The 14,061-nt window shown below is 33.6% G+C and overlaps 2 protein-coding genes across 2 annotated transcripts; both read right to left on the bottom strand.

Moving 5' to 3' along the window:
- Positions 1–211: 211 nt before the first annotated feature.
- On the bottom strand, positions 212–2,072 carry LOC120137528 (putative receptor-like protein kinase At1g72540). Its single transcript, XM_039153259.1, has 5 exons — positions 1,652–2,072; positions 1,438–1,573; positions 1,117–1,253; positions 918–1,041; positions 212–836 (listed from the first exon to the last, which is right to left on the bottom strand). Exons 1-5 carry the CDS (start codon positions 2,063–2,065, stop codon positions 274–276), a joined length of 1,374 nt encoding a protein of 457 aa, XP_039009190.1. The 5' UTR covers positions 2,066–2,072; the 3' UTR covers positions 212–273.
- A 4,822-nt stretch (positions 2,073–6,894) lies between these two features.
- LOC120137619 (exportin-T-like) lies at positions 6,895–13,754 on the bottom strand. Its single transcript, XM_039153321.1, has 14 exons — positions 11,672–13,754; positions 11,477–11,584; positions 11,243–11,332; positions 11,014–11,118; positions 10,633–10,692; positions 10,176–10,238; positions 9,996–10,091; positions 9,339–9,503; positions 8,837–9,010; positions 8,657–8,722; positions 8,472–8,570; positions 7,784–7,930; positions 7,240–7,393; positions 6,895–7,139 (listed from the first exon to the last, which is right to left on the bottom strand). The coding sequence occupies exons 1-13, from the start codon at positions 13,391–13,393 to the stop codon at positions 7,304–7,306; spliced, it is 2,985 nt and encodes a 994-aa protein (XP_039009252.1). The 5' UTR covers positions 13,394–13,754; the 3' UTR covers positions 6,895–7,139; positions 7,240–7,303.
- Between the last annotated feature and the right edge of the window lie 307 nt (positions 13,755–14,061).

The following is a 14,061-nucleotide window of genomic DNA, read 5'->3' as shown; positions in this document are numbered from 1 at the left end:
AAATCCCCGCGGTTTTTTAAACGGGGACGGGTACCGGTTTTTTAAACGGAGACGAGGACGGGGGACCAATACCCGGCCCGAACCCGGCCCGTTGTCATCCCTAGTCATAGCGGACGCTATTGCAAGTATAGCGAATATATTGGAAGGCAACGCTATTTAAAACCCTAGGATGGACAATGACAAAAATAGAATATTGAATTTAAAAAATAAAGAAGAGAAACTTCAAATGTTTAAAGTATGCTTGTTTGCTGGGTATGTTTGTCTAGATTGTTTCTAGTGCTTGGGAGCGTATAAACTAGACCCTAAAGCCTTGTACAAATCAGTGTCCGAATAGACGACTCGAGACCTCGATGGCTTAACTCGGACTCGAATACGTCGAATTTTTCGGCGTGCCAATCGTCTTTTCTCTTTCTTTTCTTCCTTTTTCACGATTTGTAGCTCTTCCTCTCGTTGTTCGATCTTCCGAATGACGGGTTCGCTATTATCGTCGGCCGGAACTCGATACACAAAGGGTCCGGCCGGGATGTCGGTTAAGTCGAGGAGAGGCTCTAAAGCCTTGACCACATTGCTCATAGTTAGTCTAGACTTGGGGTGGTTGCTTAGACACTGATAAGCCAATGCAGCCGCCTTCTTAACCCCTTCAGTTGAGTACTGCCCTTCAAGTCTAGGGTCCATTATTGCATCAAGTTTGTAAGGGTCCTTCAAAACAGGCCTCGCCCATTCCACAAGGTTCTTTTCTCGACCAGGTCGCGACTTGTCGACCGATTTCAGACCCGTCAACAATTCTAACAGCACAACTCCGAAGCTGAACACATCGCTCATAGTCGTCAAATGCCCTGCAAATGCCAACCCGAAATCACATAAATTCTTTCCAATAATTTCGTCAAAACTAAGACAAGTGCTGCACTTTATAGTACCGGTGGTAATGTATTCAGGAGCAGCATAGCCTTCCGTGCCCATGACTGCAGTTGTAACATGCGATTTTTCGCCTTCCGGTCCGTCGGTCGCCAATCCGAAATCCGAGACCTTTGCATTATAAGCCTGAAAACAAAGTAAAACATTCAGTCTCTGCTGATGCATTAGAGCATGTCGAATTCGAAAAGGGGATGTTTTTACCATGTCTAATAAGATGTTTGAGGTTTTGAAATCCCTGTAAATGACAGGCTTCTCCTCTTCATGTAGAAATGCCAACCCTTTTGCAGTTCCAAGAGCAATTTTCAATCTCGTCAGCCAAGGCAACGGCGGACCATCCCCTGCATTCATAAAGTAGAAAAACTTACAAAATCTTAATTTAACAATAGAAAATCGAACCTAACGAGCGACCTTCGTAGTAAAAGTGAGTGTTATTATCTCTAAGGTCCTGGATTAGAGTAATTCAGCATAATTTGACTAAGAAAATCACACATTTGAAAGGTAAAAAGACTTAGAAACACAAACTTTTAAACAACTTATCCTCCAAATTGCCTCTTTCCATGTATTCATAAACCAGAAGCCTATGTTCATCTTCATAGCAATACCCAATCAAGTTCACCAGGTGAGGGTGCTTCAATTGCCCCAAAAAGATAACTTCAGCCTGTAAAAAAAAAGGTCATTTTCACCATCTTTGAACTCAAAGAAACAAACTTGAAAACTTGAAATTTTGGTTGCTTACCAGCCATTCCCTGTGGCCTTGAGTGCCATCCAAATCAAGCACCTTGACTGCAACAGATCGAGCTTTCAAGCCAGGCCTGAGATTGTCATCTATGAACCCTTTGTAAACAGGTCCAAATCCACCTTCACCAAGAAAATTACACTTGGAGAATCTGTGAGTTATCAACTCTAGTTCCTTGAACGTGAAGACATGGAGGCTGATGAGGGAGTTCGAGAGATCGGTCAATGACAATGGAGACCCTGTGTGGCTAAACTCATTTAGTGATAATCTCTGGCTCGGACTCTGCTTTGAAGCATGAACTTTTGGGCATGAAGATTGGGGTTTTATGCAGCTTGGGATTATGTTTTTCAATGACAAATACCTTTTGAGAGCCATTTTTGTCATTCCAAAGTTCGTTGTTTTTCTCTCTCTCATTTTAGGGGGTGTGATACGGCTTCCAGCTAATCTCAGAGATGGTTTAAATAAGAAGTAAAATAAAGGTCTAATTTTGAATTTCATCCCTTCATTTTGCATTAATTATATATTTATCCCCTTTATTTTAATTTTTTGTATATAAATTATTGTATTAGACAAATAGATTAATTTATCGATTTTTTTTATAAAATATGAAAAATAAATTCTGATAAATTAAAGTATAGATATTAATCATTGAACAGATAATGTCACGTACTTACTTTAGATTATTCAAAAAGAAATATAGATATTAATCTTTATTTTTTTTATAAAATAGAAAGATGAGATTCAATTTAGGGCCGTGGCTGAGGCGGCGCGAACTGCGCGACTATAGATAGACCTATTGTGACGTTTTTCAAAAAAACGTTATTATTATTGCGGTTTTATTAATAAAACATCATTATAGATGGATCTATCGCGACGTTTATCAAAAAAATGCCACTATTATTGTCCGAAAATCAAATATATCTAAAAAATATAAACCCCATTATAAAAATTTGTACAGAACCCCGAAAATCCAATCACGACCCTAAGATTCATAATAGGACTTGAAATAAAATCTGATTGGATTAGAAGACTCAAAAGAACCCAAGTCTTCAACCAATCACCTCATTTTCCTTCTTCACAAATTCTTATTTAATTTTGTTCAACAGCGAAGTTCTTTTATCTCCCATGAACAGTGAAATTCTGATTTAAAATACTGAATTTGGAACAGAAAAGTCTTTTTTTTCTTCTTCTAGAAAGTATATTGACTTTAGGCTTTCTGCACCAGTATATACAATAATAATATATACAAAAGACTTGCATAATATGTATAGATTGAGAGAGGTAGAATATATAGCTTAATATAAAAATAAGAGTTTAAATTATACTTAAAATTATTTTTTGTTCTTAGAAATTTTTTTTTGTTAAAAATAGGTGTCTAAAGTTTTCTCGTTACACTTTTAGGTGTCTATCGTTAAAAAAACCGTTAAGTGATATATGTTACGTCCAGATATTTTTAAAAAATCTTTTTAAATAATAATTTATTTTTAAAAAATCTAGACGTGATATGTATTATTTAACGAGTTTTTTTAACGTTTGACACCTAAAAATATAATGGAGAAAACTTTAAGCACATATTTTTAACGAAAAAAATCTTTATGTGCTAAAACGTTTTTTTGAGACAATTTTTAAGTACTTATTTTTGTATTAAGCCTATATATATATATATATATATATATTGAAGATTATTTTTTTGTATAATCACCGGTATTCGATCTATTGATCGATTAATCTAGATCAGGTACTACAAAGGCAATGGCGACTCTCTCAACCTAATTTACTCAATTTGCAATCGTCAATATTTGAACCTATGACATTACTTAAAGGATCTATTGTCTCATCCCACTAAACCGATTGATTGTTGGTTTAGCTAAAGATTATTTTATGTGCGTATGCACACTTATAATAAATCACATTTTAATTTTTTGATGTGTTTCACATGTGTGATATTTGAATTTTAAAAATTAGTTGAGATATATGAATGAGAGAGATTTTTAGTATTATAATGAATGATAAGGATAATTATTTAATATATTAGTGAGAGAGATTTTTATTTTATATGCTGGAATAAGAAATTAATATGTATCTTCAATTAATTATTTAAAAAATATCATTTGGTATAATATCTATAATAAGGATAATTATTTTTCTAATTTATAATAAGGATAATTATTAATGAGAGAGGTTTTTATTTTATATGTTGGATTAAGAAATTAATATGTATCTTCAATTAATTATTTAAATAAATATCTTTTGGTATATTGATGATAAATATTTTAATTACATGAATATAATATAATTGTGTAATTCTCATTTAATCAACGTATATTTTTTAAAATATCAATTAAAGACATAATAATTTTACAACATTGTCTGTAAAATTAGAATTTTTTTAATAATACTATATAATAATCTTATAATTAAATAGTATGAAAATTACTGCTAATCCCAATCTCACACGTCCTAGACTTTTGGCCCTGCGCATTTTCAACCCTAATTGAATTATTAAATAATTTTTATTACGTAATGAATAGTACGAACTTCAAAAAAATTTATAAATAAAATAAAAAAGACTGCAATTCAACAAACACAAACTTTTCACACATATATTTATTATTTAATACTACAATATTTAATACTACAATATTTACATTATTTAAATTTATTTTTATCTTAAAATTAAAAATATTAAATGCTTAAATATATTCAATCATATATATTTTTGTATATTGTATTAGTAAAAGTATTAATTAAATTAAACTCAATCAATATATATATATATATATATATATGATGATTCTTCTACGCTCGACTAGCAGCAATGAACACCATTAACGATGAATACCATTAATTTAATTTATAAAAGTTTAAAATAATAAAGGACTCAACGTATAATTATAAATTAGTTGAAAATTTAAAATAAATGGTAAACTATATAAGTGACCACCTAACTATTGTCCTTTTTCATTTTGACTACCATTTTTGAAATTTTGTCAATCAGGTCAATCAAATATTTAAATGCATTCAATTAAGTCACTTGTTGTTAATATTTAACGAAGAAGTTGATGTGGCAGTTAAGATATTTAGTATAATTACACATTTGATCATTGTTACTTATATATTCTATGAATTTGGTCCTAATTTTAATAAATTAAAATAAATTTAACCCTAAAAGATAGTAATAGCAACAAACAAATTATGGGTGAGAAAAATAGTCACCAAGCTTTTAAGATGTTTTTATTTTGGGCACTAAATTTTTAAAATTTATTATAAAATATTTGAATTTTTAATATGTATTTATTATAATTATCGTTTTCAGTTGTCATTAAAAAATAACCACGTGATATATTATTTTTTCCTTTTATGGTCAAATATTTCTCTTCAATGTCCTACTTTGACTCAGAGACCATCTCCCTCCACCTGACTATCTCTCTCGACTTAGCCCACAACGGGTTTCGTGAGTTAATCCCCAGAATAACTTTCAGACCCGTAAAAATTTGACAGTACCAAAAGGTTCAACTTTATGTTGTTAGCCTAAAACCAAAATCAGGTTTTATGCATTATCGTTTTTTCTATTTATTTGGTTATGATTTGAGAACCTATACCATTCATAAAACATAATTTAATTTATTAAACAAATTGATAGAATTTATAAGTAACAGTGACCAAATTTATAATTATACCAAATATTTTAACTGTTGCATCAGCTTCACCGTTAAAAATTAATGTGAAGTGGCTTAATTGAATGTATTAAATAGTTGAGTGACATGATTGACAAAATTTCAAAAATGATGGTCAAAATGAAAAGGGGCAATAGTTAGGTGGTCACCGTTATAGTTTACCCTTTATTTTAAATAATTTATCTTTAATTTTTTAACTAATTTATAATTATACATTGGGTCATTTAAATTTTAAATTTTTATAAATTAAATTAATGGTGTTCATTGGTGTTCGTCGAGCGCTGTAAATTTTTCCACATATATATATAACTTTTAAATACATCTAAATTTATTTTAGAAATAGTGATAATTATGCTAACATAATAAAAAAGTATCATATATAACTAACTTTATTATTTTATATTTTTTTCACCTACTAATCAAATTAAAATTTCAGTGAAAGACTTAATCCTTTTATATCAAAAGAAATAAAAGAATGAGATGATTTATGATGTATATTTTTTCCTTATTCGTATAAATTTTCAACTCCAGACTTTTGTTATCAGAACAGATTTTAGATTTTTTAATGGTTAGACGAAAGAATTAGGGTGCAGATTGAGCTGAAAAACATTGAAATGTGATGGTTACGTAATAATTACTCAAACAAATTAGGGATGAATCATTCCTAATTTAATTAATAAAAGATAAAAGACCATCTCCAACAGCAAGAAATTTACATGTAATAAAAATATCAGAAAAAAACATGGATTTCATGTTTTGTCCAAAAAATGTTAAGCAGGTGGCGGGTGGGTTGGTGAAGTCGTTGACAGAGGAAAATTTATTTATTTTTTATTTTTTGAAGTTTTACAATGAAATTCACCAAGATCATTTCATATTTGTCTTTATTTATTTAATTTCTTATGATTTTAAATACAATAAAACGGTATTTATTGAGTTATTTTATTAATTCATAATATTAAAATATTGCTAGATATTGTATTCTCTTGTAAAACCTTCAAGCCTTGCATATTAGGGTGTGAAGATCCTACCTCGAGGACTAATGACGTTGTGGGATTAAAACAGAAAATAGATCTGAAGGATTAAACGTGATGGTTCAAGCCATATATTATCCGACGGCAACGAGTACAATTTATTCATCGACCCGGGAGGAAACGTTCATCGATATGGTATCGTTTTCCCCAACTAATCGAGAAAAAAACGAACGTTTTCTACTCGTCGTCATTTGCACCACCCGAACCACCACAGTCTACACGGTCGATGTCCTCAGCATTTAACCGATCAATGTAGTATTCATCATATTTTGTTTCAACTATTTCGAATCGGACACAAGGTTATTCTACACTAATACTATTAGACCTAATATTAACTGCATATATATCGATGTCAACCTCTACTTTTTAGAGGTCTCATTCATCGATAAAATTCATCCATCGTTATACGATTTAAGCACGTCAATAAATAAATTCATCCGATCAATACACAATAATAATGTTAATGTCGGCCGAAATATATCTGAATTAAGAACCCACACATGATATTTATGTACAGAGAAAATCAACATGGAATCTCTCGTGATTTCCAGGAGATCGTCATTAACTCAAAACCTAATTGGCTTTTTTTGTTGTTGTTGGTTTACGTTGTCGTTCGGGTAATAATCAAAAGAACAAATTTGTGTTCAAAAAAAAGGAAAACTATGAAGAGCTCTCACAAAAACTCTCACCAGGATGGGTATCTGAGCAACTTTAGAAGGAAAATACCTCTTTGTCCATGGAATAAGCAACACGACACATTTGATATTTACACATAGAAACCTGCAAGCATTGACTTAATATCATAAGAAACTCTTCGCTTTTCTTTTTATCTTGAAATATGGGGGGAAAAAGAAACAACCACAAGTGCAAGATGATGGGCAACCTTTGGTGGGAAACAATGTGTGTATAGATGGATAGCCCCAATAATAATCATTTGCCTGATGCTATCTGAAAACAAGGCTTCCGTTCTGTTGGTGTCGTAAATGTTCGACAAGTGACTGGTAAAATGATCTCAGTGCCTTCAGGTCGCTACCCTGCAAATACAAACCATCAAATCGTTGAGATAGTTTAGAGCTACAGAGGAGTATAGGTGCCATTTTAAGGTCGTAATGCAACGGTTTGAATAACTGATCCTAAGGCCAGAGAAGCATGGTCCCGACGTAGTATATCAACATGCTAAATAAAACAATAAGAAACGAATAACTGGTCCCGACATAGTTTAGGTCATTGTTTCATGCTACACTAGGGCAGGCTGAAATTTTCAGCTGAAATTTTCGACAGTGACCATGTAAAAATCAAACAAAAAATTAAATAAAACAATAACAAAAGATAATCTGATTACAATAGGAGCGGTAACTGGTAACGAATCATGGATATATTATGGCATGAGAAATAAAATTTAGAAGGATTACAAGGAATAGTACCTTCAACTTTTGGCAATACTGCTCCGCCAGATTTTGTGGACAGTGCGCAGATGGAAGTCCTTTTGATACGAAATGAACAAGAAAATCATCCCCAAACTTCTCATACATCACCTTCTGAGCCAACACTATTTCTCCAAATAAAACAAGCTGTAAATATACACGAAATAATGAGTCAGCCTTAAGAAATTGTCTATATCAAAGCAAATATTTCTCTTTGCAAGCAATGTCAAAGAGAAGGTAATCATTCAGCTTTCGAACAGGAAATAAACGTTACTCTATTGTTACTTCAATGCATGCCAACCGAACTCTAATGCAGCTTTTGCTTCAAATTATCATGCACTAAACTATGTGAGAAAGTATATCGATGCAAAAGATGTAGCGAACCAGAATAAGAATTCTCTTCAAATAAATAAAAGCCCTCAAACCATGTTACCATGCTATAATCATTTCTGAAATACTCGTTAACAAAAGATACAATAACACAACTGCATGTCATTTTACGGAGGCAATGAATCCGTTCTTGGAAAAAAACAATCAGGGATGACTTTATTAGATAGAAAGAAGACCTTTTCTTTTCTTTGGGCTTAAGCATTTTCAACAATATAATGCCCGATGCAACCACTAACACAAACACAGACAAATGCAAATCACAAACTAAGCAAATCAATTAAAAAACATTTTCTCTTACAGTATTTGCATCACCAAACTCAAAGGATTTGTCAAGCACGCTGTACAAACAACAGTTTGTGGCAAAGGTCTCTATGATAAAACTTTTGAAACCAGGCACCTATAAAATATTTAATCGGTTAGAGTCATAAGCATCATGAAATTCACACAACAAAGGTAAGTATAACAATTAGAAGGTAAACAAACCCTTTCTTCGCCAGAAGAACTGGCACACCAGTCTTTAATTAATTTGACAAATATCTGTACACAAGCCTATTTCACAGACAGCAATAACAGAAAGTTAGATCCAGCTCCTGATTATCGTAGAAACTTTAAAATGTCTAAATGTTCTGGTAATGATAAAACAACAAAGCTATTAACACATACCTTTCTTGTAACTATATCCTTATGGTGGCAAGATGTATGTAATAGCAACTGCATAATTGAATTCAAGTAGTCCCGGTTTCTGGGGGAAAGGAAAACGGAAGAGAGATCATGTGTGGCTATCACGTGAAGAAAAGTATATAATGTCTTTTGAAGTTCTTGCAGTTCCCGAATTTCCTAAAAAAGAAAAAGGAAAGTTCAATGAACACAGAAATGCTGTTGCAGTGTATCACAGTTAACTGGAAGTTAAAAAGATTACTAATTGCATACGAAATCAATAACTAAGTTTTGGACAACCAACATTTTAACCAGGAATTACCATGAAAAGAGAGCAAGTTCAAACCAAATCATAAAGCAATACAATGAATGCAGCAGATGATAATAACGATAAAATTCTATGAAAGAATATGTTTAATTTCACACCACAAAGACAAGTCAGACTTCAGCTAAGAGCCCGAAGAATTAAATGGAAGTTCAGAAATGTGTACTAGTAATAGTTATCTACCTCTGTGTTGGTTTCAGGTCCTGAAGAATCAGCAACCCTTTGGATGGCACTAAATACTCTACCAGCAATAGTAGGAAATACTTCTTCCAATATTTCACGGACCAAGGTGTTGAATTTGCACATAAGTTGATTGAGCAGTACGAGGAAACCAGCCATTTCCTTTGGCTACAAAAGGAGATAATCCAGAATCGAATAAATAAATTTGCAACTGAAAATTCCAAATATAGTTCCAGAGGACAATATTTGCATATATCAAGGTGGAAGATATCACTAAGTGATTTTTTCAAGAAGGCCGAAACAGGTTATGTTGAAACCAAATACGGAAAGATAAAACATACATACGGAAACCGAGATCCCATGCAAACAAGAAAGCATGTTGTGTTCGAGAAGTAACTCCAGCTTGGATCATATTTCTTCCCGGTATTAATAAATAAATAAATAACTAGAACTTCGCATAAAAAACTATTACTGTTTAACAACAAAAACCCTGCATCTAGTTTTGGATGCAGCAAATTATGCAGATTCCAAAGGTCAATTTGATATTTTGTTTGATTAAAAAAAATAATACCCTGAGAATTGCTGTTTAATGGCACATCTGTCCTTTTAAAAATAGAAAAGGCATGTTGAAAATAGGCTAAAATTTTAAAAGATCATTACCTCACTTTCTGCAAGTAACTGCTCCAATGCCTTCGGAAGATAAGGAAACACAGATGCTCCTAAGGTCTCCACCATACGGTGTATGAATGATAAAACCTAAACATCAAAGAAATTAGCTTTAGGTAATGTTTTAGACTGAACAAGACCAAGTTAATTCAATATTCAGCATTAAGCTAGTACCTTAGTCCTCAAAGGCTCTACCTTTGGAAATACAACAAGAATTTGGAGAAGAACATCCAATGTCTGGATCAAAAGAAATAAAGCAAAATTAATGATTCTTCAGGACGTGTTCTGGTTGTAATTGGTTAATATGTACTCTTGATGTATTTGGTATTGTAGTAATAAAATTTGAGGCACTCTTTTCCTCCTTCCAATGTCTGTTGAGCTATTTCCGTAGCTTGACGGTTAAGAAGGGTTTTTTTTAATGAGGCCTCTCTTTTTATCAAAAAATAAATAAATTAAAAAAAAGGCACTATTTCATTCCAAAACATCCACGTTAATAATCTAAAACATACAAGCAACAAAAGATCGGTTATGAACTACTAGAGGGAGAAAAAATATAGAAATTTCTCAACCTTTGACTGTAGAAAGAGGTGCAGTTAAAGTACAAGTAAAATCATCCATCTTTGAAACTAACCTGCTTAAACATGTGACCAATTGCAGGGCGACTAGAAGTTACAAGGCGCTCACTGAAACCCTGGATAATGAATAAAATTAAGAGAATGAGCTCATGATACGCTGAAATTAACAACTAAAGATGGGACTGTAACATGATGTAGCACCCTAAATGACAAGATAATGAGCCATATGGCTACAGCAAATGGTTTTACCAAAATTTATTGGTATAAAATGAAATCCAAGAGTTTTTAAGAGAAACTTCTATTCCAGAAGCACTTTCAAAGAATTCAGGATGGTAGGAAACAGTAGTAAAAAGAAGATTTTTTTGAAAGGCAAACATATTTAACGACAAATGCTTCATCAAGAAGCATATTAGATGGTCAAAAGATAGACGGGTAACCTTGCTTAGAGCATTAATTGCCACAATTATTTGCTGGAGATTAGCAATTTGTACAGTAGATTCTTCCTGATTCAACACTTTTGAATTCATTAGTGATGCCTCAACCTGCGACATAAACCATACGAGTAAAATGCAGCCCCAAAACGTATAAAAAATCAATTTGCTAACATGCTGATCACGTAAGAAGACCATGCAAAATAGTTAAAGACTTCACAGTACAGATCAAAACCTGTTGACAAAGAGGAGTGAGCAATGAAGAGAGATAATCGGATTGCTTTTCCAGCGGGACATCTTCCATTCCAATCAATAGACCAATTGCCTGTGAAAAAATATGGGAGGGGAGCAGCAAAAATGTCACCAACTGATAAAACAAGGGATACCGATGTCTATCCATGGGAACATAAAGAGTAGAGGTACAAGAGTAAACACGCCAAAAAAGGAAAGTAGGTTACTGGATAGAAACATAAGAATTTGATAAATACCTCAAAATATGAGCACCATCTTCAGATCCTGTAGGTTCCTTTGATGCAAAACTCATACTTGTAAATCGAGCAACTATGTCTTGCAGGCTCTGACCATCAATAAAAGATTCCAGTAGGTAATTTTGAGAATAAGGTGACAATAAACGTTCAAAAACGTGCTTGGAAAGTAGCAATACCTGCAAAATTGTCTCTATGAAAGGCACAAGCTTTGATTTCAGCAATTTAACAATCCTCATGAACAGATAACTGGCCCTGCGACTCACATAGATGTTTGGATGGTGTATACCACTTTCATCAAGAAAGGCAGCTAAAACCAAAGGAATATATTGCACATTCTCCTGGATGAACTTCATATACCTTGCTACTGTCTCCAAGTACACAAGGGCAACTACCCTATTGGAATGACAAGGAAATCTTGTTGACAAAAGATTTGTCACCAGTTCACTTAATAGTCCATTCCCCACCTTCATCGCCTCGTCATTCATAGACTCTCCAAGAGCATACAAAAGGGAAAGGGCAGCTTCTACCTCCTCGACATTCTTGTCTGATGAAGATGTAATAGCATTAGCTAATGAATTTCTGATGAAGATCCGAGTGACTTCAGGTGCTACTCGACCCACATTTCGTAGCAACACAAATAGATCCCTTCTGAATTCCGACATCCTGTTTTCTTCTTCCACCCCAATGTTATCCAATATATCGAGATTGTTGCGGTATGTGGGATCATAACGAATCTGAATACGAATCACTTCCAGTATCTGACTTATGTGAAGCATTTTATTCTCTTGCAAAGGAGAAAGTGTTTTCATGGTAGCAACATAACATGAAAGAAATTGGACAATACTAAACGCTGCATCCATCTCACAATTCTGCATTACATAGAAAACTGTTGGCAAAACTTCATCTAAAAGCTCCGTGGAAACCACCTTAGCATCTTCTGAGTTCACCCTTTTGGAACACTCTAAAACCTCCACTGCATACCCTGCAATTAAGGCTGCTACTGCTGAAACCAACTCGGAATCATTATCATCAGATACTAAGCTAAAAACTCGACTTATTTGAAGACTCTTCAATAGGGATAATTTTGACTGTGCATCCATTCGCTTAGAAACTACTGCCAAAACACATCCTGCAGCAGCGGCACGGAGCTGTTCCGACAAACCATCAACCAAAATCAACTCGAACAAAAGTGGAATAAATGCATCATTCACAATCAACCCGATGTCAATCCAGGAAACATACCTCCTCATACAATCCAAAACAGTAGCACATATTTCAGGATCGGAATTCTTATACATAGACACAATGTCATACCATGCCCTAACAATCTGAGGCACACACTGGCTCCTCATTGCATCCTTAACCCTTCCTGCAACTGACAATTCCTCAGGTGTTCGTGGATAATCCATACTAACCAATTCATCATCTAAGGCATTCAAAATCCGAGAAAACATATCGATCACCACAGCCCCTTTACTCAAATGAGGTAGAAAATCAACAAAAACCGAGGACCAAATCAAAGGGTACTCAAAGTAAATCAAAGTAACCAGAACCTGAGAGAGCTTATTCTTTATAAATGCAGGACTATCCAAAACAGCACACATCTTATCATCTATACCTTCCAAGCATGCCATTGAAAAAATCGACTTTCGGATGAAGTTCTTCTCTTCCAAGCTCATGGACCCATATTTCACCCTAATAACCTCTTGTAAAGCTTGTAAACACCAAAACTGAACCTGAACGAGCTTGCAAAAACACAGCTTCTCAATACAAAGGCTACATATTGATGGGTTTTCTTTAATTTTCTGACAAAAGTTCACTGCTTGGGATTTTAACTCTGAATCTATGGCACCTGATTCATCAAAGCTAATCATTATTGCCTTCTCTACATCATCCATATTGAATATTTTTCCCCTTTTAACTGTTCTTTCCTTGTATTGTCGATGATTCCAAGAGCAAAGTTAAAAACCTTTTTTGATTCAAACTGTGGTTTCTTGAAGAGGTTGAGAAAATTGGGGTTTTGAGCTTCAGGCTATTGAGAGTTTGCCTTAAAGGTGAAGAGATCAAATAAAAAACAGCTTTTATTATAAAAAAACAATGCTGAAGCAGGGATTTAGAGTTTGGGTTTTTATTTGCTAAGAGTACTGAAGAAGAAGAAGAAGAAGAAAAAGAGAGAGGAAGGAGAAAACCCTAGGGCGTGCTTGGATTGGCGTGTAATTTATATGTCTTTCTTTTTTGGTTCTTCCAAAGAAGAAAAATTGTGTGAAAAAAGGGTAATTTCCTTGGGGAATAAGAGGGTAGTGACTAATTACATGGTGGTGAGTCTTATAAGGGGGATTAATTGACTGTTTTAACCCTGTAGTCAAAGGAAACTGACTTTGACCTTTTGGGAAATCTCGTCTCTTGTTGGGTTCTCTTCGAGAAAGTTGACAAACTGAAGAGGGTAGTTTCGGAAAGAAATTTGAGGGCTGTGATTGACAGCCCAAATCTACTGGGCATAGATGAGCCCAATGGAACAATGCATGGAATCGGTTTATTAGATTAACTCGATCGAATTTTTAATCAA

This window comes from Hibiscus syriacus, unplaced genomic scaffold (genome assembly GCF_006381635.1).
Source record: "Hibiscus syriacus cultivar Baekdansim isolate YM2019G1 unplaced genomic scaffold, ASM638163v2 tig00110674_pilon, whole genome shotgun sequence".
NCBI classification, from domain to species: domain Eukaryota; kingdom Viridiplantae; phylum Streptophyta; class Magnoliopsida; order Malvales; family Malvaceae; genus Hibiscus; species Hibiscus syriacus.
Note: the sequence above shows the minus strand (reverse complement) of the source record. Positions and strands in the feature narration are given on the sequence as shown.